The sequence below is a fragment of the Podarcis erhardii genome (assembly GCF_964252035.2).
Source record: "Podarcis erhardii genome assembly, chromosome: 6".
Taxonomy (NCBI): domain Eukaryota; kingdom Metazoa; phylum Chordata; class Lepidosauria; order Squamata; family Lacertidae; genus Podarcis; species Podarcis erhardii.
Window position 1 is genome coordinate 57,852,019 of NC_138510.1, and position 26,250 is coordinate 57,878,268.

The window sequence follows — 26,250 nt, forward strand, 5'->3', positions numbered from 1 at the left end:
AACATCTAGTTTTCTATGTATGGAGATTATTTTTTATATTTAAAAAAGACTTTCAATTATATGAACCACTCCACCGTCTGCAATCTTAGGTGGAACAGTCCAGACACCGAAAGCAAGATGTAAGATACATAGATCTAGACCAAAGATTTTTGGCCTTGTCACACTGGAAACTTCGTAACCTGTTTGGAATTTCATGAAACCACAATATAACCCTCACTTTAGGACTCTGAAAACTTACAGCTTCTTGATAACATCTGTCATGGGAAACTTTCTACATACAGTGTCAGGGCCAATGCCAGAACTGCCTTTCTGGACCAGACTATGGGTCACTTCATGCAGCATTGTGTTTCAAATAGGGCAAGGATGGGTAACTTATAGACCTCCATATGTTGACAGACTCCAGCTCCCATCAGTCCTTACCAATGGTCAGGGGTGATGGAGGTTGCAGCCCAGCAGCATGTGGAGAGCCACAGGTTTCTGGTGCCTGAATCAGAGGCTAGCCAGATGTCTCCAGATGCTTACAAGCAGGGCCTATCCCAGGGGTCAGCAAACTTTTTCAGCAGGGGGCCAGTCCACTGTCCCTCAGACCTTGTGGGGGGCCAGACTATATTTTGAAAAAAAAATTAAAAGAACAAATTCCTATGCCCCACAAATAACCCAGAGATGCATTTTAAATAAAAGCACACATTCTACTCATGTAAAAATGCCAGGCAGGTCCCACAAATAACCCAGAGATGCATTTTAAACAAAAGGGCACATTCTACTCATGTAAAAACATGCTGATTCCCAGACCATCTGCAGGCCGGATTTAGAAGGCAATTGGGCTGGATCTGGCACCCAGGCCTTAGTTTGCCTACCCATGGTCTACCCCTCTTATTTCTCCCCACCAGTTGCTTAGCTCCCAGCAATGGCATGTGCCCTCAACACAGCCACGGACCCTTCTCACTAATGGATGATAGCACAAGGTTCAAGTGGACATTAAGCCTGCTGCAGATTTGTAGTGGGGAGGAGCTACCCAACCTAGGTCCTGGGAAGATAATTGTTTGTTGCTATCTGTGAAGATGCAGTAAGAGCGGGAACAGGTGTGGCAGTGCTCAGCGTTTCCCCATGTCAATTTGTGGATGCCAGGAGGGCAGAGGGCAGCACAGAGTGTGGAAGCAAGGTCATTTTATAGAATCCCAAACAACCTGGTACCATGTTGTCTGGGTAGACTTAAATTAAACAGATTCTATTCCTGCTTTATTTTAAATAAGATTCTACAGTAGCAAGACCTCTGATTGAGTCCAAGATATTTCCCAGTGTCCTCAGACAGACTTTGTAGAGGACTGGCAAAGCAGATTCCTGACTAGAAAGTTGTTGACACGGTACGATAACTTGTATGTGACCTAATTCTTCCAAGATATCATTCCACCATAGAAAATGTTGATTTTCTGCACCACAATACTGTTTGATCTTTGTAAGAAAAAGTATGATCACAAGGTTTTTCTTTCCCTTTCCTGGGGGAGGGGGAAGGAAGAGGAAAAACCCTGCCTTGTGAAACAGTCACGCATTTGAAGACATGCTTCATTACAAAGACTGAGAAAAACCCAAGAAGGAACTGCAAACTCCCTGAATCATCTTTTCTTCATGATTAATGCCTGGACACAATAGGAACCAAGTATCATTCAGACCACGCTCAGAAGCCTGCTGGATCAGAATAGAGATGAACATGGCTTTAACAAAAGCAGACTGAGATCTCAATATCAGTTACTATATTACAACCTTGGGGAGCGGGGTGTTGTCATTACCACTGATGATTCAGCAAAACAAGCTGCCACCACTACACATCTCATTCCATTTCTAGAAGATCTGATTCCTAACCATCCACCCACAGTTTGCTAAATCCAGCAGGGTGTTACATTTATTGTATTTCACAGAAGACGGAGGAGAAATTTGAGCAACATGACTTAGAGAGGAATGTGACGGGAAGCACAGCAGTGACGACTTTTCCAGTACATCATTACACTCTTCTAAGAAGTGGTAGGTTCTCAAGAGTTGTCAGACTGAAACTCAAACTCAGTAAAACATCTCCACCCCCATCATTCAGCCCAGACAATGAGATCCAGCTCCGGGAGCCTTCTGGAGGTTCCCGCATTGTGAGAAGTTAGATTACAGGGAATCAGACAGAGGGCCTTCTTGGTAGTGGTGCCCATAGTTCTGCATTATATGCAACTGTAGTCAATATACATATCCAGGAAAATGCATGCAGTTCAGATAGACACCCTCAGAATGCAGGTGAGGGGAGCCACATGGTTCAGTCAGAGTAAAGGCTGGGATAAGAATACATCTTTCCACAATGGTCACCGGATGTCTGTTTTTAACTTTTTTATTTGGTTTTAACTGTACAGTACAGTACATTTTATTTTATTTTGTTCTAAACCGTTTTTATATTTTTAATGAAATAGGGTATATGAATATTTTCATAAATAAATGAATAAGCACATTCTCTTCAAAAGGCTACTTTTCCGAAAACAAGGATTTGTGGTGAAGAGGAGCTATCAATCATGGCAATTCCCATCTGCCATCTCAAGCGATATAATCCCAGTGGGGTTATCCTCCCACCAGATAAATTATTAACATTCTGCATCACAATTCTGCTTGATCTATTCTATGTTGCTCTGAAACAAAAAATATCCAAGATCCTGTGCATGTGTGTGTTTGCGCACACATAGAACTTATATGCAAAATAAATATGATACCATATGGTTATGAATTGTTAAATGCATACATGAACAAATAAGATATCTAAAAGGCAAATGAGCTATACAGAAGGGGGAGGAATTGTGTCATGATACCAGAAGGGATGTCCACAAATCACCATATTTCTCCAGATCCACTGCAATGTTATGCTATTTATATCTCCCTTTGTTTTTACATTTCCACAGTAGCCAACCCAAAGCATATTAGAATGCAGATTTAACAGTGGTGGAATTCTTGCCTCCCCGGGGTGCACAGAGGGTGCAAATTATTTTCATGTTAAAGTGATAGGAGGAGAGTGCAAATTGTAGAGATCCTTGCCTCCTACCATCAAGCAAATCTCAGATCACACAAAAGGCACCAAAACAAAGTCTGTGTGCTCCTTGCAGCTGCGCCAAACATTTATCAAACCACAGTCCTTAAAAAGCACAACCCAACAGATGCTTGTTGGCCTGGTTTCAAAAGAACTTTAACATACACAACCACCTTTTTAAATGTTGCTATATGGGTAAGCCTGTTTGTTTACAAGGCTTCAACTCTGCTAAATCTTGGTGGGAGGGGAGCCAAACATACCTACGAGGGGGTCTCTGTAGCCCGAAACAATAAACTGCAGTGCAGTGCAGGCTTCCAGAACATCTGTTCCAGGAACCTAATTAGCCCTGCTTTTACACAGGCCAAAAAAAAAAATAGTAGCAGGAAAGTTAGTATTAGAAAAGACAAAAGAGTTCAAGCTTTTTAGGAAATGAATTTTTAAAAATAGGAAAGGAGAAAAAAACAAATGGTGATATGGACTTAAACTAGAAAGACCTCTTCACAGGCCTTTGGATGACTCTCAAACGTTAATGGAAATACAGATCACTGAGAGAAACCAGCACATTTGTGTAAAGGTAAAGGTACCCCTGACCATTAGGTCCAGTCGCGGATGTCTCTGGGGTTGCGGCACTCATCTTGCTTTATTGGCTGAGGATGCCAGCATACAGCTTCCGGGTCATGCGGCCAGCATGACTAAGCAGCTTCTGGAGAACCAGGGCAGCACACGGAAACACTGTTTACCTTCCCGCTGGAGCGGTACCTATTTATCTACTTGCACTTTGACGTGCTTTTGAACTGCTAGGTTGGCAGGAACAGGGACCGAGCAACAGGAGCTCACCCCGTAGTGGGGATTCGAACCGTGACCTTCTGATCAGCAAGCCCTATGCTCTGTGGTTTAGACCACAGCGTCACCCGCATCCCTAGCACATTCTAATTACAGCTAATTACAGAGCAATCACCAATTCTGCGGGTGGTATCCAACTAAGTCATAGCCAGAGTACACCAAGTGAAATGTGTCTAACTTAAGTTCATTGATTTCAATGGGTATGACTTACCGTATTTTTCGCTCTATAACACGCACCCGACCATAACACGCACATAGTTTTTAGAGGAGGAAAAAAAATATTCTAAACGAAACAGTGGATGTATGATTTTTGTTGTTCATGCTGTGGCCACAGACATGTGATCTGACGGTGAGTTTGGGGTAGCCCAATGCAAAAATCCTGAGGATCCATGTGGATCCATGCTTTGTAACCACGTTTTTGCACCACTGCGGCCCCAAGGAACAGTTGGTGCGTGATTTTTTTGGTGCAAGCTGTAGCCATGGACATGGTATGTGATCTGATGGTGAATTTGGGGTGACCCAGTGCAAAAATCCTGAGGATCCATGTGGATCCATGCTTTGTAACCAGGCTCCCTGTCCCTCTCTTCTCCCCACTCAGTGGCTCTTCTCCCGCTTTGCTGTTTCAAAGCGAGCAAAGCGAGCCACGGAGGAGGGAAGGAAGGGGAACCATGGATCCTCTGCTCACGACTGCAGCAGATCCCCCCGCCATCCGTAGGCATTTGCTCCATAACACGCACAGACATTTCCCCTTACTTTCTAGGAGGAAAAAAGTGAGTGTTATGGAGCAAAAAATACGGTAGATACTACCCTGTGGTCTAATTCGCACATCACACCAAGCCAACATATAACTTGGTGTTAGTTTGAAGGATCCAGGTGAAAATACTTTTAACGTCTTGCTTCTCCCCTGATTATTTTATTGCTGCACTACACTGAGCTGAACCCTAATTTGGCTTAGCATATCATCCAAATCAGGGCTCGTGGTTTACCTTTCTTAATCAGAGAACAAATATTTGTTACAGACAATGGTTAGTCTGGACAAAGCTAAACCAAGAGCCTAGGTCTAGATGACACTCAGTGTGGCACAGCAGCAAAACAACCAGGAAGGAATGATGTGGCCAGAATCTTCTCCCTGGGAGCTCACACATTTGTGCTGAGCCATGGTTTGGCTTAGTGCAACATTCAGAGTTTTTGCAGAAAAATCTCATCTTACCTGGGCTTTTTGAACTTATGAAAATGGACAAGAGGGAAGGAACACAGCAACAGTGAACGGTCATTCTAAAACCCTGACAGTGATGAAGTAGCCTTGTTTCCTTTAACTAAGGAATCTCTAGTGGAAGCAACTGCATCTCTGAAGACAATGTGCTTCCCTCCAGATGCTGTGGACTACAACCGCCTTTAGCCCATTGGCCAAGGATGATGGGCACTTTAGCCCAAAACATCTAGAAGGCACCATGTTCACCGCCCCTGCTTTCCTGGATTATATTTTTATTTGTGCATCTGTTATAACTGGAGTCACATAGAAAGTGAATGACTTGCAAGTGCCCAACCTCAAAACACAGCATATGCTTCCAACATAGAAGAACTAAACGAAGCATAAAACCAGATATAAATAAATTGTTACAAATCAATACTGTAGGCTTAGAGCATTGCTAGGTACTTAAAAGAGACTTGGGGCCAAAGCCCATGGCATAAATTTGCATATGCTAATTTATAGATGCTCTGAGTAAATAAAGATGATGGGAGGATGGGATCTCACCAGCATGGCATGTTGTAATACGCCAGTTACTTCATAAGCAAAGTGAAAAAATAAAAGTAAACAGATGGTCAAGTTTTTTTTAAAAAAGAAAGAAAGGAATATGGGGTGCAGAGCCAAAGATCCAGGACTACTATTGCCTGGTCCATTTTCTAACAATATCCATACAATATGCTACAGAAGCTAGATAGCCTGCATTGCAGATACAAGCTGGGACTGTTCATTTTCCAAAAACAGGGTGGATCAACAATACTTAGACTTCAGAAAATCAGTCCAAATTAGCAAACCACTCTCTGGATATGGAGTTGCACTAAACAGATGCCATAATGACACACACATTCATCCCTTAAGTATAAAACAGATACTTAATTGGCCTTGGGCAGTAGTCACTATACTTTTTTGGCGTGACAATTCAGGACCAAATTAGCTTATCCAAAATCAAGTGCTCTCTGGCAGCCGTAAATGGATGCAAAGCTGCAAGAGGGATAAATTTTGAGCTCTTTAGAACAAAGAAAGCAGGAGGCTAGAGCAGGCTATGCTAATTAGATGCCAAACAGGCCCAACTCAGAAGTCTTGGGATACAAAAGCCTTTCAGAGACAAAATGATGAATGAAATGTACACAGCAAGTGGCAATACAATAAAACAAATTTCTCTTATTCTACTTTCTTTGGGATCAATTACTCTTATTTTTATAACCCCAGGAAGAGACTTCCAAGCAAAAAAAAAAAAAAAAAAGAACTTCACTGTAAAAATTCTTCCTTTACAAGTTAAAAGCTGAATTGATGGGAAGCATCAACCAGCAGAGGTGCACTTCTCCAACTCCCCCCAAGTCAGAATCTGTAGATATGTCTCCTATACAGGATGCCTAGTCCAATAACTGCTCCCTAGATTGTAGCTTCTTCTGCGCCATTTGGCACTTGGCAGATTCCAGGGTCACAGAGACCTCAGCTCTTTGGGCTGGCCTACATCACATAAAACCTCAACAAATGTTACATATGGTTCAGTGGCTTAGGCATGACCCACAGCATTCTTGGTCAAGGGGCATGTTTGCTACTACATAATGAAGTTAGCAGCCTCGGTGAATCCAGCGCTGGGCACATAGTCACACTGCATATTGATGCAAGGGAAGACAGACAGAAACAACAACAACATTTATAGTAAGTGTAACTTTATATAAAAAAAGTGACAACAGCCCAAAATACAGTATGTTTTATTTATTAGGTAGGTAACTAAACTGTACTGAACCTTACAGCACTGAGTTGAACTGCAATTGAACAATCACTTCAGATTAAGCTAAACAGTCTTTTGATGCTTTAAATCATAAACACCAAATTGAAGTTCCATTCTATTATTTCTGCCTTGTTGGAACCTCTCTCTTCAAACTCACCTGTCAATCCAGGTTGCCTACCTAACTGCCAAATTACACACAATGGACTAGCGGACTGATAATATCCAACAGGCAATCGGAGATCTTCAACAGCATATACAGTAAGCATAAACAGCCCTGTTAAGACCACAGTCTTAATTCCCGATAGGATCCACCACAGACCCATCCTGTCATACAACTCCCCTACTTAACCCCTATCCCAGCTTTTTCCCCCTCAATGAGCAGAAGTTGTGAAAACTGTGCTTTATGCTAAACAATAAGGAAGTCAACTAAGGTCAGTAGATCCCGAAAAAAGAATCCAACCAACCATATTAAGCTACTGATCTAAGCCATCAACACAATAGCAAACATTTTGCTTTAAACCAGAGATGCCCCAATGTGAACTTTATGCTTCAAGATTTACAGCAATTAACAATGAACTGAGCATTTCAATATATACTTTGCAGCAACAGCCTGAGAAGTATTGGAGCATGACCCGTTGATTATTTCCAGTTGCGCTTACATCTGTGTCCACGTAGATCAGCAAGACTGCAATGTATGGGCCCTTTCAACTAAGCTTCAACCAACAAGAAGGCCTTGATAAGAATTACTAAAGGACACAGCCAGTTTTTTGCCTGCCATCATCACTTGCCATTCCAACCTTACAACTATATCATAGAAACATTTCATAAAAACAGATTTGCTGCGCATAATCACAGGAGAGAAAGGCAACTGGGGATATGGGGCTGGGGAAACAGTATTATTTTCCCTGGGCCCTGCACCCCTTAGGGACAGCCCTGACAGTAGCCCTTTCCTAACTCAGAGTGTGCCCAACCGTTTTCCTGGTTGGTTTGATATTAGCGAAGTCACAGCCAATTAGAAGTGATGCTTGAATCAAGTCTGTGTATCTACATCTTCAGTCTTTGACCCAAGGTATAACCCCTAACATTTAGCAATAATAAAGCAAGCAATTTTGGGCAGCCAAATCAGATCCTGACTGGGGTTTTTCCATAGCCTCTGCTTGAACTTGTTGGCTCATTAGGAAAACTTGTCTACAAAAGATGCTCTGCAGCACCGGTGGAAGAGACTCTCAGTAACAACAAAACTAATTTGTATGCTAATTGCCATTACCACAGACAGAGGTGCAGCATTTACAAAAACAAACAAGGGAATTTAAATATAGCAGTTGCTAGATAGAAGTTTTCGAATTTTTGTGCTTGGCATGCTAGGCACACAGTGAGGCAGCTTCCACACAAAGTGCTTTGAAGTTTCAAATGCCAGCTGCACTGTTTCAGGGTATCCGGCACCTGTGAACCCCACAGCCTTGTCTCCACTAGTCCAGATAGGAGTCTAGCAAAATAACCACAGGTAGTACAGGTTAAACAATGCCTCAGCTTGCTGGCACTCTTTCTTGAGCAGCCTCTCCCTCCTCATTTCCAGTTTAGCATTACAACAATAGGGCAGTCATAATTGGGGGAAGACAATGACAAACCTAGACAGCATCTTAAAAAGCAGGGCCATCACCTTGCCAACAAAGGTCCGTCTAGTTAAAGCTATGGTTTTCCCAGTAGTGATGTATGGAAGTGAGAGCTGGACCATAAAGAAGGCTGATCGCCGAAGAATTGATGCTTTTGAATTATGGTGCTGGAGGAGACTCTTGAGAGTCCCATGGACTGCAAGAAGATCAAAGATGTCCATTCTTAAGGAAATCAGCCCTGAGTGCTCACTGGAAGGACAGATCCTGAAGCTGAGACTCCAATACTTTGGCCACTTCATGAGAAGAGAAGACTCCCTGGAAAAGAGCCTGATGTTGGGAAAGATGGAGGGCACTAGGAGAAGGGGACAACAGAGGACGAGATGGTTGGACGGTGTTCTCGAAGCTACCAGCATGAGTTTGACTAAACTGCGGGAGGCAGTGGAAGACAGAAGTGCCTGGCGTGCTTTGGTCCATGGGGTCACGAAGAGTCGGACACGACTAAACGACTAAACAACAACAATTGGGGGAAGAAGCCATGGCTAGCTATGAATGAGGTGAGTGCATATTGCGCAAGTGCTATTACAGTGACTGTTTTGACTAAAGCAGTGGTGAACAGAAGGTAGATCTGGATCTACCAGAAGATCTCTGAGTGATCTGGAGTACATCATTAAAAATATCTGACTCCAAACTGTTTTAACAACGGCAAAAACAAAAAGGCTTTTTCCACCCCCACCACCCAAATTATTCAACTGAACTAAAGAAAGTGTGTAAGGACTCTGAGCGTATAGCTCAGTTCCAATACTCAAAACAAATTCCTGGGCTCAGAATTCTTAAGTTTTAGGTGTATGTCTTTTGCAACTAAATCCAATTGGTGGTCTCTGGGTTTTAGTAAAATAGAAAGTAGATACCCTGCAAGCCTGAAGTTTTCCTGCCTCTGTCTGATCTGCAAGAGGAAGACACCATGGATTCCCAAAGAGATGGTATGATCCCTGAATAGTGAAGGCATGCTCCAGAAAGAAAACTTTCTGGAAGTTTTCATAACTTTGAAGGAAACTCATTATTTCTTCTTCTCTTATTTGCATTAAGGTAAAAGCACCTGCTGCCATGTTAGGAGCCCCAAAACCAGGTGATGCAGAAGCAACGAGGGCAATATTGCTTAGCTGAACTAGCCTCTAAGCCTGTAGAGGGCAAATATGAGCTTTCCTCACATCAATACAAAAATTATGAGTCTTTATTCAACCACTTTGAGGAGAACACTGTTGGAAATTGATTCATGTTGTTTGTGAATTCTAGTTTTGCATCCAAATGCCATACCTCCTTTTTAAAAAATCTGGAATTAGTAGTACCCACAACTACAGAGCTTCCCATGACAAGAGAGCTTTGGGGCACCTTAAAAGAGCAACAGATTTATTATGAGCCGGAACCCATTTCAGAGCATGAACCATTATCTAACATTTCCATGAGGAAAGAGCTCTGCTCTGCTCCAGATGAGTTGAAAACGAGAAACCACTAGCGGCATACATACAGAATAAGACCACAAGATAAATATAGCAAATCACAGCTGGGAGTTAAAAGGAGACATTGGATAGGTATGGAAGAGGTCACTCAGGCGGAAAATTTGAACAAAGAGCCAGTGCACTCCAGCGGATAGCATGCTCAGGTCTCAGCAAATATATCCTATGCATTTATGATTTTGCCTTTGGCAAGTCACTATTTTCGGTCTCAGCTGAAAACCCATTGAAGAGCATGCAGCTCATCAGACTAAAGCTGTTTCTGCTAGTCTTAGTTTACTCAGTGAAAAAAAATTCTGCTGTACTAAACTAGCTAAAGAGTAGCAGAGCAAATAGACTATGAAGTAATAAGACCTCAGGTGTTGGTGTGACGCAGTCAAAATATATATAAAAACTGTCCAGTAGCACCTTAGGGACCAACTAAGTTTGTTCTTGGTATAAGCTTTCATGTGTATCTGAAGAAGTGTGCATGCACATGAAAGCTTATACCAAGAACAAACTTAGTTGGTCTCTAAGGTGCTACTGGACAATTTTTTAAATTTTTTTATATATTAAGAAAACTGACAGTCATTTAAAAAACTATTATGTAGAGGGACATCACTTACAAAAACCAAGCAGTGGACTAAGGACAGAATATGCATATAGGAAGCTGAATAGACTGTTTTCATACATTTAAATCTGATCATTGGTCCAGCTAGCTCAGTGCTATTTACATTTTTTGCCTTGAGCCAGGTCTTTATCTGGCAGGGCCACCCAGCTGTCAGAGCTGACCCACAGAGGTGTGGGGAGCTACTGGGCAGGACTGACCTCTCTGCTCACCAGCTGATGATCAGAGACTTCAATCCTGCTCTCTGCAGGAGTCTTCTTCACCAGTGGGTTCCCTGAGACCTTCTGCATTCAATGCATGCCCACATTCTCTGCACCTATTTGTCAGTAAAATGTGTCAGCATCCTCCATTTCTCTGCTGAGCATGAGAAATGATCTTATCTTGGGCCTTCTCTTTCAAACAGGTCTCAAGCTGCGGTTTTATCCATCTCCAGAAAGCCATGTACAATAGTCTATTATTGGGAGGGCAGACAACGGATGTTCACACAGGACCTGAGATTATGACATTTGACTATTCTTTGGAGTAGGCTGAGTGGTGTCACATCTGGTAGGAATTGGCTCAGCAAAGCCAGGAGCTTTTAACAATAATTAATCCTAGCGCAATCAGTCAGCCCAGCAGCTGGTATAATGACCGTACACAGCTCAGGCAGAAGAAACCCCCTAAGATTGCAATCTCCCAGAGCAACAGACAAATAAAGGACTTGATTCTTAGGGGAGGGTAGAGAGCAGTATCTTTGCCAGGTAATGCACAGAAGCATTCAAAATATGGCCTTCAAAGTCATTCTCAATGGCACGGCCAGCAAGGAATTAACACCATGGTTCCCACACATATTTTGAAAGAAGTCAAGGGAACAAACTTTCAAAAACCAACTTTCAGAGGGGTCATTTTGCCTTGAAATATGGGACTCAATACAATGGCATGATTGCAAGCCCCAAACCATATAAAAGCCAGTCATCTGCCTCTAAGATTCAGTTCACACAACAATCCTATATGAAGTTCACCCAGCAAGCTTCATAACTGGACAGGGATTTGAACCCAGGTTTTCCCAGTCCTTCTCTAGCACTCTTTATTACTGACACCACCCTGTATCATCACATGCAAAGAATTACATGCTGCTTCTGAGATAGATGTGACTTTCAGGTAGAAAATGTATCTTACGTGAAGAAGACTTTGGAATCCTTGTAAAATATTCCTTCACTCTGAGCAATATTTATAAGTTCCACGCCACAGGGTAGTGGTTTCCAGCATGTATTTACTAAACTACTTAAGCTGTTTTTATTCCTGGCAGACCTCTTTTTAACCAGCTGAAGAGAAATTTGCATTAATTATATCAAAACTTTCCCTTCCTGTACTTGAATTTATGTAAATATTCATGAAGTTAACATGAAACCGATTATTTTCTAAAAGATCAGGCTCGTCATTTTATATATCTTGCCAAGTGTGTAGCATAAAACTGGGATTCCTCCCAAAGGGAGGAAACAGATGTTGGTACCAAGGGACAAACACCCGAGAATTTAAGACGTCTTTCTCTTTCCAGGCCACAAACAATTAGGATATCAGCTCAAACATACCAGCATTTGTAATGTTTAAGCAAGTAGCAATGCAAGCCTTCAGCACAAAAACTAAGCTAAAGATGTTTCGTAAGCACTGTCTTCACTTTAATTATTCCCCAAAACTATTTATTTAGAACTTTATTCTAACTTGTTACATTCCAAGGGAGTTACAGCTAAAGTTACAGACTGTGTTTTAAAAATGCATGTATTTTTGAAGGCTAGTGGGGAGGGAATTACAAGGAATGAACAGGGGTGAGGCCTCCCACTTCCTAAGGATGAGTAAGGATTCCTTGACCATTCCCTTAAGAAAGCCAGGATAATTTCCTTCCTTCAGTTTCCAAGTGGCACATTTGACCACCATCAAACTACTAATTTCAGCTGAAGAAGCTTATCATTGGTCTGGCTTTCCACAGTTACTGCCACTGGCATTTTAATTTAAAACTTTTTTTTTTTTTTTTAAGGAGAGAAGAAGAAGAAGAGTTTGGATTTGATATCCCGCCTTTCACTCCCTCTCAAAGCGGCTAACATTCTCCTTCCTCCCCCACAACAAACACTCTGTGAGGTGAGTGGGGCTGAGAGACTTCAAAGAAGTGTGACTGGCCCAAGGTCACCCAGCAGCTGCATGTGGAGGAGCTGAGACGCGAACCCGGTTCCCCAGATTACGAGACTACCGCTCTTAACCACTACACCACACTGGCTCTTGATAGAAGTTCCACACGTTTACAATCATGTCCTAGCAAACTTTGCTGGAAGAGAAATACACCACCATGAGAAACTTGGGAAAAGAATATGACCAAAATGTAAATACCGGTAACATCTCAGTGTTCTTTATTTGTAAGGTGGTATAACAAAACTGCCGTTTTGTTTTTGATCTTTTACCTGCAACATTCAAGAACATGCATTTCTAAGCAAAATCAGAAGATTCTTAGAACGTAACAAACTAAAAAGAGGGCTATGTTCTTCTATAGCTCATAAAGTTGGTCAAACTCCTCTTATGCCACTTTTTTCATAAATGCAAATCTGAAATCAAGAACAAAACGCACTAACCATCAGCCTCAAAAGTAGCAAGATTCTCAATACAATATGATTTTGGAAAGAAGGCAATATAGTAACTTTTTTTCAATCAATTGCTAGGAAACTGAAACCAAGTGAAAACAAGGATACTAGTAATCTTAATAACAGCTGGATTTTATATGGGGGTAGTAACCAGCCTTCGAAATGTGCATGCTGCTTATTGGAGCCTCCTTGGCATGTCTACTACCTTCTCTAACGTTCCTTCTTGAGATTGTGGCCAGATGCAGACTCAAGGTTTCAGACCTACTAAAATTAATGCACCTATAATCATGCTTATTAATCTCAGGAGCTCTACTCTGAGTTGAATACCACTCCATGGCTTCAATATCAGTCTACTTTCCACCCACCCAATAACCCTACTTTGTTGACTAACAGAGTCCTAGAGGACTTGAAAGCTTACACACTATTTTGTGACAACTTGGTTGGCCTAACAGAGGTGTTGCCCTACTATTGATTTTCGAATATTTTTAATGGGCCAACACAGCTGCCTTTGTGTGCGACTATGAACCAGTTCACCCTTAGCTAAGAAAGAATGTTTTCTCCTTCCCAAAAGAACTCTAGGCTTTTTTGGAGTTACACCACGGGTTAAATTGGCCCCTGATGCTGATGCCAACTGGCCTGTTGCACTCCTGCCAACATCCCTAATGAGGGAGGTGATCTAAAAGAGAGGCAAACCAAATGAAGCCAGCCTGCCTTTTGTCCTAAGACAAAGAAATAAAGGAATCAATATTTGCCAGTCTCCAAAAGGAGTGGGAGGAATTCTACTGAAAATTCAAAGGGTTGTAAATTTAAGTATTTACAAAGAAAAAAGGAGAGAAAGCAGTGACATGTCCTTTTAAGGCAAGATCACGCTGAACATAACTCATTATTTCTAACACTTCCACAGTGTTTATTCATGCTTTCTCTTTTGATGAATTTGGTTGATAACCAGGCACTTGAGGCTTTAGGTCCAAATTGTATCTGCAGTTCATATTTGTTTCTTCTATACTCCCCCCACCCTTTGAAAAGTTAAAGCAGGACGTATTTCATAACCTCTACTAAGGTACCAAAAACACCCAAGTAAACAAAATCAATTAATGGAAGCATTTCAGCTTGAAGACACTGCTAATTCTGTGATCTACAACACAATCAACAATCAATCAAATTTTCTTTATTGTGATCTTTTTTCACTTATTGAAATATTCTTGTTCCAAATTGCCAATAGCAGCTTATAGCCATCATCTTTCATAAAATGAGCAGTTTGATAAATAGTGTACATTCTGACGAGGTATCTACTCATCCTTTTGCTAGTCTTGAATTTAGCCTTTCCTCTATTCCAGAGCCGAACGGACATTATGGTTGTGGCTGTGCAAACAATGTGGAGCGGACAGAAGATTAATTAACTCATAAGGACATCCAGAGTCCAAACACAATCCAAGCTATCCAGTTGCTATCACTCCAAGGCTTGTAGCTACATGATAAAGAAGGTAGTCTGCTGAAGGAGATCTAGATTGCCCAAAATATGTACTGATAGGCGATATTTTTGTAAATCAATGTATCTTTCATGCATCACTGGGCTTTTTAAATCACACTCAGTCTCAAAACATGTTGATGGGAATGCAAAAACAGTATCACCAAGAAGCAACACAATATTTATGCTAAATACGTAGAACCCATGCTATTTCTCTTGTACTGGTCATACAAAAGCTCAAAACAGTTATTTTATGCATCCACAAATGGTGGTAATGATTGTGTTCATGAGTTAGAGTCACTGGGAGATGGCATTAGCAGTGATTAGGGCCTTTTGGAGGCTGCAAATGGTTGCCAACAGTGCTATATCTTGTGGAATCAAAGGACCAGTCACAATAAAGCATAACCAGTACTAATTACAGTAAACAAACAGAGGGATGAAGTTCTGGGCAAGAGAATGCCCATAGAAGAACCGCATACTGGTGAATACCAGATGGTGAGAACAAACCTGAAAGGGCTGTTGCCTTTACGAGCAACTTCTAAGCATCCTAGAAGCTAAAGGACCACAGCTTAGAACAGAATTATGGACTGGATAGAGTTTGGTCTAATCCAGCCTTCCCCCAACCAAATGTTTTGGACTACAACTCTAATCAGCTAGTTGTAGTCCAAAACATCTGGAGGGCAGAAGGTTGAGGCAGGCTGATTTAATCCAACAGGACTTGTCTTATACTCTTTTAATTTGGCCAAATCAGATGTACAACACTAAGCCTCCAATCAAAGAGAAATACAGTATCTGGCATTAGCAGTGCCTCTTGCTCAAAATCGTCTCCATCACTAAATTGTCAAAGGCCCATCTGTACCGACACCAATACATTCAGCACTTTTAACAACCCAGAACGCAGCCCAGAGAGAAGGCATCCAAGTACATTAAGCTTTGCTAATGAGGCCTTGCTCTAGATACTATCTGGCTGACAAGGTAAGTCTGTTCATTGCAAGAGGCACTTACAAAGCAGAAGATGACTATTGAAGGCAAGGTAACCCACAAGGTGCAATGTGAACATACACTGCCCCAGGTGATTATTCTTCCCCAAAACCAAGACACAGCAATTATCTTGCTAATACAAACTCCAGCCAAGAGCAAAACCCATCCCAGTTATCCCAAAGAAGAGCGATATGATAAAATGCCACCACCTCCTCTCTCTACTTGTGCCATTCCTGCGATTCTTCACAAGCAGTCCAACTATTTTGCAGGGTAGAAATGCTAGCAAATTTTACCTGGCCAACTAGGCCAGAACTAAGGTAACAGAACAGAATTCAGAAGGTATTATTCAGAGATCTACATTTAACTATGCCTTTGCTCCCAGAACTGCTTCAGAGACTGTTCCACTGTTTTATGTCTCTGACTCTTAGAAACATTTGCAGCCCCATTGAAAGCAATTTGCTCCAGAGATCTGGGTACTTTTATCACATCCTTTTCACAGCTCCAAGGTGTGCTGAAGGAAGAATGTTCACCAAGTGACTCATTTTTGTTGAAATAATTAGCCCAACTCCCCCAATCTAGCCTATTCATCTCTGCAACTCAAATGTATAAAATACTATGCATTCCACAGCAAGAGTACTTTGTCTACAACCAGCTTTTGCCCGTGGACACTGAATCTTATATCATAAACATCTCAGCTTATGAAAATAGAAGGCCTGGACTTTTTAGTGAAACTCGTGCTGTGTTGTATGAAGTTGTGGCACTGCTGCTTACAACTGCAAACCAGCCCAGGAAATAGGACTTTGTTATACAAACTTGATAAAGAAGACATCTAGTCAGAATGGAGTCTTATTGATATTCCTTAGTACTGTAATTGGCATGGTTATTCATGGTCTGTATGGGGCATTGCAACTATGAGAATTTAAAATACATTTTTATGAAGTTCTTTGACTAGCTGTTGTTTGTCTTATTGTGGTGGGAACCCTCATTGTGTATAATTTTGTAATGAAATACTGCTACAAACAGACAAATATGTATGCTTATCTGTTTTGTTTTTGCCTTCTTATCAAATTCTCCCCACCCTATTCAAAAGGGAGAAGAGGGAGAGAAATGTTCCCAGCAGTATTTAGCTGGAAGAAAGACTAGTGGCCAAAAGCAGGTGTGTACCATCCCATTCCCAATGAACTTTGCAGGAATGCAAAGTATTTATGTTCTGTTAAAGCAGGCTTCATCAATCTTGGCCCTCCAGATGTTTTTGGCCTACAACTCCCATGATCCCTAGCTAGCAGGACCAGTGGTCAGGGATGATGGGAATTGTAGTCTCAAAACACCTGGAGGGCTGAGGTTGAGGAAGCCCGCGTTAAAGCTACCAAATTCCACAAAAGAATTTTCCCCATCATGAGATCACCCTTCCCTACTTCAATCATGTATTCTTCTACAATACACCCCAACAGCCGATGCAAATCCAGCAGTGTCTTTATAACCTAAACCGCAGACCTCAGGCTCTTACCACAGGTCAGGCAGGGATATGACAAAATATGCCAAGAAACACCTTCTTGTGGTTGGCTGATGAACGGACTCTCTTAAATCTAGCATGCCTTTGACGTAAGACAAGCAACGGGACAGCCAGGAAGGAGGAGTGCAGGGACACCAAGAGCCTGTTCAAAGCAGGATGCTTTCCAGAAGCACAGCAAGTACCGCCAACTCCCCACACCACTTTCCCCCCTCCCCAGAGCAAGATACAGCATAATTTGCTCATTATTGCCATTGCAAATATACCACATTCTTTTTGAAATTGGGAGATATTTAGACCATTACGCCTACAAGGCCTAATTTGTTTTATAAGCCGATTATTTGCAGAAGTAACAGCCTGAACAAAAATAAACATTTCATGTTTTTTGAAGCAGTTAAAATTTAGGGTGAAAATGCTCACTTATGGCTTGCCCCTAAACAGTATACATTTTGAAGCTGCTTGGGGGTGAGAATTACCTTCTCCCTAGCAATTTACAGTTTATTACGGAGATGCCAATTAACTTTTACCTGCTTGCTGAACTTAATAATAAAAAAGAGGAGGAAGCAAAAAATAGAAAGTGTCTGTGTAGATCTGGAAGCTTTATTCCAGTTCTGGTCCTCCTAGACCAGGATTTCCCAAACATGGGTCTCCAGCTGTTTGTTGGACTACAACTCCCATCATCCCTGGCTAGTAGGACCAATGATCATGGATGATGGAAGTTGCAGTTCAAGAAACAGCTGGTGACCCAAGTGTGGGAAATGCTGTCCTAGACCCAGAAAGCAATCTGGTCACCACTCATGTTATATTCTTCCTGACAACAGGCTTCCAAACAATACAGCCACCAAACAACAAAACATTAATCAGATGTTGCAACCACACATTGAGAAGATGCATTTAAGAAGAGCAGAGGAGGTGAAGAAGAAAAAAAGAGAACTTTTAATAGGGGAAAGGAAGCAAGAGTGAATACAGTCGTACCTTGGTTGTCAAACGTACTGCAATCAAACGTTTTAGCTCCCAAATGCCACAAACCCGGAAGTGAATGTTCTGGTTTGCGAATGTTCTTTGGAACCTGAATGTCCGACGGGGCTTCCGATTGGCTGCAGGAGCTTCCTGCAGCCAATCAGAAGCCACACTTTGATTTCCAAACGTCTTGGGAGTCAAATGGACTTCCGGAACGGATTCTGTTTGACTTCCGAGGTACTACTGTATATCAAACTGCAAATCATCAAAGCTTAAACTACAAAAGATCGAAGGCAAGAGTCCCACAACCAGCCCCCTCAGCAGAAACCCTGAACAAGGACTTCCACTTGCACAATGGGGCTTTGCCCCTCTTCTCCCTGCTGGGGTCCCTCAAAGAACTTCCAGAGCAACCTGCAAAAAACAGGTGGAAGAGGAGAGGACAGACGGCGAAGAAAGAGCTATGAGCAGAGGGTGGTCATTTTCCCATCCTTTGAACCCCTGGAACTGGGTGTGGAGAGTGCAGCTGAATGGGACATAGCTGTGGGCAGACTGAGGAAGTACCAGTCACAGTGAGAGACTAGGATGATGGTAACTTTTTCAGTAACTCTTCCCGTGAGACTTTTGTGGGTGAGCTGAGAGTTTGATTCGACCCTGGGTGAGGAGCCAGGGCTGAGAGGCAGTGTCAGAAGGAAAATGAACCGATATTGATTTATATATACAAGTAAGTTTGTATTAATGTAACATTTTTATATATAACAATGTATTTTTGTAACATTTTGTTTAAGTTGTCTGTTGTTGCTTCAGCTTTTTGTACACCATTCAGAGGTATAAATATATTAAGTGGTATAGAAATTAAATAAACATCTTGACACAGGCGTACCTCCTCATCTTCTCTTCGCAAAAACTAAGCCTTGAACGTTAGCCAGGGATAAAGATGGTGAAATTATTCAGCAATAGGAGATAACCTAAGCAAAAGCATGGCATAAGTAGCACAAGTAACCATTTCCCCAGTGCCTGCTATCAACTTATTCCACAGAATAAGCAATTACGATTCACGGAAACAGCACTGAGGACTTCATAAATTACAAATGCAGCATTCATTCATTCAATAGCAATTTCCCTAAACAACTAGAACATGAGTCTTCAGGCACACACATTTAGTATTTTAGCTCCACCATCAAATAGGAAACTTTACCACGGCTCAGAAGATTAAGCAGGACTTCAACACAAAAGGCATAATGTTCTCCTTCATCTGTCATTAATCTCATGCTCCTTTGCCATTCATAATAGTCAGCATGAATCAACAGCTCATCAAGCTTGCATAGCATAATTACTCAGTAAAGCACCCTGACACATGTACATGCTGACAATGCAGTGCAGTATAAACTAAAAGTGCCTGACTTGGTCTGGGGAGAGCAGAGTTCAAAACCCCTACTAAGCCATGATGTTCACTGGGTGACCATGAGCCAATCACTAACTTTCAGCCTAACTTACCAAACAAACCATGGGATTTTTACAAAGATGGAGAGAAGGGAGCACTTATGGACTACTCTGAGGTCACATCCACACCATCCATTTAAAGCATGTGGCTTCCCTCAAATAATCCTGGGAACTGTCGTTAAGGGTGCTGGGAATTGTAGCTCTGTGGGGAGCAAATTCCCAGGATTTTCTGGGTAAAGCCATCTGCTTTAAATAGGATGGTGTGGATGTGATTCAAATTTCTGATTTGCTGTTACTTCACCAGATGGATAAAAGGGACGCGGGTGGCGCTGTGGGTTAAACCACAGAGCCTAGGACTTGCCGATCAGAAGGTCAGCGGTTTGAATCCCCGTGACGGGGTGAGCTCCCATTGCTCAGTCCCTGCTTCTGCCAACCTAGCAGTTCTAAAGCACGTCAAAGTGCAAGTAGATAAATAGGTACCGCTCCGGCGGGAAGGTAAACGGCGTTTCCGTGTGCTGCTCTGGTTCGCCAGAAGCGGCTTAGTCATGCTAGCCACATGACCCAGAAGCTGTACACCAGCTCCCTTGGCTGATAAAGCGAGATGAGCGCCGCAACCCCAGAGTCGGTCATGACTGGACCTAATGGTCAGGGGTCCCTTTATCTTTACCTTCAGATGGGTATAAAAGGAAGAAGGCAACAATCTTTCTTTTTGGAGCCCCAGATGCATAATAAATTTCTAATTTTTTTTAAAAGAACTTACTGAATTAGCTGCCTAGAGTTCGATTATGTTTTACCTGGACAGCTCGTCATGCAATTTAACTATCCATTTTTCTGCACACAATAAACATACTGCTGTTTTTAAAACCCAACTTGAGAAAAGGTTTACTTAGGATGATGAACACATAAAATGCCAGAAATGCAGTTCACACACAATAATGTTCACTCCAGATCACAATAATATAAGACTACTACTTGCGTAAAACAACTTCAAAATTTTGTTTCCTGGAACGCAAGATAAGCCTGAAGGTAGGTTGAGCAACTGGGGAAGTAACTGATATATTTAAAAACAAAACTAAAAAACAATAAAAGCACTAAAAGCCATTTCCCCAGCATAGTTGAGAAAGTTGTCGCACACTAAGAGAAAGCTCTATTTCTGAAACTACTAGACTGAATCATCACCTGCATTGGCACTTGCTGTTAAAGAGCTTAATCATCCCTTGCCCTAAAGGATTCATCATGACTATGCAATACTAAACGGCTTTGAGTGCATAAATTTAGATTGTCAGGCTGCCTCTACACACCACCATGTCCTCTCGGCCTAAACCAATGACAGGGAGGTGTGGCCTTCCAGGGGCAGAGCGAAGGTGAGGCTGGTTCAGTGTGTGTCCAGAACTCTTCCACACACACACACAAAGACAGCGCCGCTCCTATAAGGGATCCGGTACCATGTGACCTATCTGGCGTTTACCCGGCAGCCAATCAAAAAGTCGCCGGCACAAGAGGCAATTTCATTCAGAAACTGGAAGAGGGTGTAATCTTACACAGTGCCACGAAACTTTGAAACGGGATTTCTCTCGCACGGGACCATTTTTGCCAAAGCCAAGCGAGCCAACTGATATTCTGAGCTTCTTAAGACGGAACCATGAAGCCCTGCGCGGCTTCGCTCCAGGCTGGGAGCCACAGAACTGCATGTAATCCTTTCGAACACAAACGCCCACGTCTCACTTAGGATATAAACTGAAATCCACTCCCTTCCTGCAACCGGGGTCAATCCGCTGATGACACACGTCTCTCGGGAGATGCACGCAGAGCATTGCCCTCGCCATTCTGCCCATCGGGGGAGACCAGGGCAGGCGAAACCGAGCGGGGTCGCGCCTTCATCTCCCCCCCGCCCCCCAGCAGACACCCCGGCAGAACAGGAGCAGATGCCCCCCACATCCCCCCCCCCAGCCAGCTGTCTTCCCGCTCGCAAGAGAGGATTTGAAAGGGGGCTGATCGCCTCCCCACGCCTGATACTCACGGCAATCTGCCTCGTCACTATTATCTGAGCAATCGTCATCCTCGTCGCATTTCCAAATGGAAGGGATGCACCGCTCATTCCGGCACTGGAACTGGTCCTCTTCGCACTCCTTGGCGGAGCCTGCAAGCGGCAAAGGGGCACCCGGAGTTTAGAGGGGTGGTGGGTGGAGGGGGGGAGCCCGCTCCCTCCCTCCTTCCTTCCGATCCCCCAGCCATCCCTTCCACAACCCGCTTGCAAAACGGCAAGCAAGCCCGGAGCGTTCTAGGCCACGTTCTCCGCGAGAAGGCGCAGAAAAGCGCACAAAGCCCCATCTGCATACAAGGAAGCATCTCCGCCGGGAAACAATGCTCCTCCGCCCCCCCCACCCGGCGCGTGCCCATTTTGGGGAGGCGGCACGGATCGCGCTCGGGGACAGAAGGCAGGCATGGCTCAGGCGGGATGACAACAGCAGCAGCAGCAGCAGCAGCAACAACAACAAAGGGTCATTCCAAGCCAAGTGGGAGAAGGTGCGGGAGCCGCCGCTGTTTCTTCCTAAAACATAAGCCTCACCCCCCGGCAATGTTTCAAAAAGAGATGGGGGGGGGCAATGAGAGCCAAAGGTGCAGATATGTCACCTTTCCTCAGCCCAATTCCTGAAGGCACACTGTATTAGCTCGTTGGGGGGGGGGGCGGTAACGACCGATGGCAAATTGAAACGGTGCTGATCGGACCACAGCTAAATAGGAAGGATGTCCTCCGGAAAAGGTGTCCCCAGGTGAGAGGTGTCGTCGTCCCCCCCCCCCCCGGCTTTGGCTTAAAGCGATTATCCCCTTGGAGCAGTTTGCACCGGGATATCCGTGGCTCTGTGCGCCTTGCCCCTTTGCGCGCACATGATGCATCTCCGGGGTGGCCTCTGGGTCCTACCCGCCACGCCGAGGGTCGGCCAGGAGTTTGGGGGCAGCCAGCGCGCGCCTGGCGCTCGCCCGCTCTCTCGGCTACGCCGCCCGTGCCGCCCGCCCGCCCAGCCACCCACCTTTGGCGATGTGCAGCTTGACGAGCAGCAGGTGGAAGAGCAGCAGCCTGGTGAGAGCTGGCCGGCACATGGCGTCCCCTCCTCGGCGGCTATGGGCCCCTGCGCGGCTGCCTCTCGCATGCAGCCTTCGCCAGCCGAGCGCGAACTGCGGGCGGCTGCTTCCTCCTCCCGCGTGTGTGCATTTCAGCCCGAGCCAGTGACGCTCCCGACTGGGCGGGATTTCAGCCAGCGAGCCAGCCAGACCTGGGCAGGCCCGCCCGCCCGCCCGGCAGGCGGCACCACGTGGGCGGCCGGCAAGCGGGGCCAGCCCTACAGCCCGTCCCCCTCCAAGGCACCCTCTCGCCCCTCGAGGGCTGGGAAGGCTTCGGAGCCAGCAAGGGGGGGGGGGGCGCGAGGCGGCAGCTGCTGGCGCTTTCCACCAATCAGTCTTTCATCTTGCTCGCTTCCGGCAGGATTCCTGGAGGCAACCCACCGTCGTTTCTTTACTGAAAGTGGGAGGGGGAGAGAACCAGCAGGACTTCGCCCACCGGGTGATCGGAGAGGCCAGCAGCACGGAAGCTTAGCCGGCTTTGGCCTGCTCGGCGCCGGGATGGGTGACGACCTGGGAACCACGTGCAAAGCCGCTTGGGTTCCGCAGCTGCTCCAGAGTGAAAGTGCCAGGCGTGCTTCTCTGGGGAAGGAATGCACTGTCCTGGACCACGCCCCCCCCCCAATGTATGAAGGCTCCCTCTGCTGATCTTAACACCCAGGAAGGTGAATTGGGAATGAACTGGCAACCAATGCAATGGTTTTAACAATAAAACATTATGCAAATTTATGCAAATATGTTCTAAAGGAAACCCCAGCCAGTAATCTGGCTGCTGTATTTTGGACCAGTTGAAGTTTCCAAGTTATCTTCATGAGTACCCCCCCCCCCAAACACATTGCAATATTCCAGTGTGGAAGTTGCCAGTGTATGGAGTATCATCTCTATCCCAAAGGGTCCAGTGAACCAGCTGGAGTGGGAAATTGGCACTCCTAGGCACCAAGGCCACCTGGGCCTCAAGTAATAATGTTGGATTCAGGAGAAACTCCAGCCTATGAACCTGCTCCTTCCAAGTCATGTTACTACCTCCTGGACTTGAAAACTTGGAGCACATCATACTTCCGGCATTTCAGAATTCAGTTTCAATTTGTTGGCCCACATCCAGCCTATCATTGCCTCCAAACACCTGTTTAGTACCTCAGCCCCCTCTCCTGATTGAGAAGGTACAAGCTTGGGTGTCACCTGCATATTGGTGACACCTCAGTCCAAAATTCCTGGGGTTGCCTTCTAGAAGCTTCAGATAGAGGTTAAATAGAAAGCAAAACAAGATGGAACCCTGTGGAACACCACAGGAAAATCCCCATGGCGTTGAACAGTGCCCCTCCATAACTTTCTGGAAACACACGCAGAGCAGCAGCAGGTGCCCCCAACCTGTAGCTCCTTGAGCCACTCTGGAAGGATACTGTGGTCAGTGGTACTGAAAGCTGCTGAGAGGTCTAGAACCAGCACGGTCATGCTCCCCACATCTCACTCCTGAAAAATGTTATCATTAACCAGGATGACCATTGTAGTTTTGGTGCCATGAGCAGGCATGAAGCCAGACTGAAATGAATCCAGATATTCAAGCATTCCTGAAAAACCTTGTTCCAAAATGGTTTGTGGTGAAATTTGTGAAAAGCATAAATAAATACACCATAAAACAGAACACAAAAATGCCATAACCTTGTTTTTTACCTGAGCCTTTTGCAAAATAGGCCCATCAGCTTACAGTTATTCTTTCTGTATTTCATGTCATGCCCTTGCCCTTGACCAAATCTCCAACAACTAATGCTCAGAGATCCTGGCTTAGAAGACACAGACTCCAAATCTCAATTTTGTTATACAGTGCTACCTCGGGTTACATACGCTTCAGGTTACAGACTCCGCTAACCCAGAAATAGTACCTCAGGTTAAGAACTTTGCTTCAAGATGGAAACAGAAATCGTGCTCCGGTGGCCCGGAAGCAGCGGGAGGCCCCATTAGCTAAAATGGTGCTTCAGGTTAAGAACAGTTTCAGGTTAAGAACGAACCTCTGGAACAAATTAAGTACTTAACCCGAGGTACCACTGTAGCTACCTCCCAACCAGTGGTATCAGTCTGGCCCTAATAGGTGTGCTACAGCTAGAAGGAAGGATGAACCAGGTTTTAGGAGGCAGAACTATGTGGGTGCATGAGAAGGAAGCAAAGCAGGAGGTATAGAGGCAGAACAGGTATACCTAATGAAGTTTATGAGAGCTGAGGGGGTGGAAGATCTGGCAAGCTTAGAAAGCAGCAGTGTTTCTTCAGTTTCATAACTGAAACCATGACATCAAACACCAAAAGATGTAATCCTGTAAAAATACAGATTAGCACATAATAGATTATTTATTTAGAGCATTTGTACCCCGCTCTTCAGCCAAAAAAAGCTCTGCCCACAGGCTTTAGATCTAAAAGAAAAATCCCATGACAAGGGACAACGAGTATATGTAATGTTATATGTAATTATAATTATGATTTGCACTATTTGTTCATTGCACAATATTAGGATTTTTCTTTTCCCTCCCAGGCAGATACATCTCTGGGTGTAAGTTGGCTCTTGTACTAGTGCTACTGGAGAATATCAAGCAATTAACCCCCCCCCCAAGTGACTTTATTCAAAGGCATGTTGGTACATGTATTTCATTTTGGCTGGGAATGGATGTTCTGAACCTGGAAACTTGTTGATAGAGATGTTTGATGGGAATGGTTGTTTAAAGGTTAAAGCTTTGGAACAGGAGTATCATATAAAGAAAGGTGGGTGGGTGTTTGTGTTTACAACTTGATTTGACCTGGGATGTATTTATTGTGCAAGTGTACTGAGTGCTGTTGTCAATTTTGATGTGGGGAGACTGAGTGCAGAACTGCATGGTGATTGCCAAATGTGCTCTTTACACAAAGGACACTCATGTTATTTAGAACAAAATGAAGTTACTGTTGTAGAATCATCACACATGCACACATTTGTAACTGAGTAGAGGTGCACTCTGTGCATGCTCATGTCATTTATTTCTGAGGCTCAGAATTCTTAATCATGACTTCCAACTTCTCAAATTAAACCCTTGGGGATGTGTCATGCTTTGATTGGATAGAATACTGTCTGCCCTTTTTAATTCTCAGTAAGCCAGCTGCCAAGGGTCTTCCCTTTAAACTTCAAAAAATGCAAGATCTGGAGGCCTAATTTTAAATTCCCCCTCTGTACCTCAGGTTCATTGTATGACATTGGCTATGTTATTCTGGTACATTTTCAATCAAAGAGATAGCCATGGTTTACAGCAGAAGCTGAATCCCCAGAATCCTAAAAATTTGCTATGATTTACTTTGCAGGGTTGTTGTGAGGATAAAAAGACTATGGCAAACTTAAAATGCTATTACAGAAAGTAGGCTGGTGCCTGGGAAGGTTCAGATGATAACATCCTGTGCAGAGCCTATATGTAGTATGGGAGCATGGATTGCCCTCTGCCTGCACACGTCACCCAGACAAGCCTGTCCCAGGTGACAGCCACACACTGGATTTGCCAAGGACCTACATGTGAACTCTAATGTTTGTAGACTTGAATATCC

General features: G+C 43.9%; 1 protein-coding gene and 1 long non-coding RNA gene across 3 annotated transcripts in view; both read right to left on the minus strand.

Annotated features, from left to right (window-relative positions):
* Window positions 1-22,796, minus strand: part of LRP8 (LDL receptor related protein 8) — a 192,098-nt gene extending 169,302 nt beyond the window's left edge. For both annotated transcript variants that reach the window (XM_081866875.1, XM_081866873.1), the window contains exons 1-2: window positions 22,608-22,796; window positions 21,596-21,715 (exon numbers count right to left, since the gene is read on the minus strand). In XM_081866875.1, the coding sequence (XP_081723001.1) occupies window positions 21,596-21,715; window positions 22,608-22,677 (190 nt within the window). In that variant the 5' untranslated portion in view covers window positions 22,678-22,796. The remainder of the gene's footprint in view (window positions 1-21,595; window positions 21,716-22,607) is intronic.
* The window catches only part of LOC309344520, a 227,565-nt gene that overhangs the window by 192,742 nt on the left and 8,573 nt on the right, over window positions 1-26,250 (minus strand). The window lies entirely within an intron of this gene.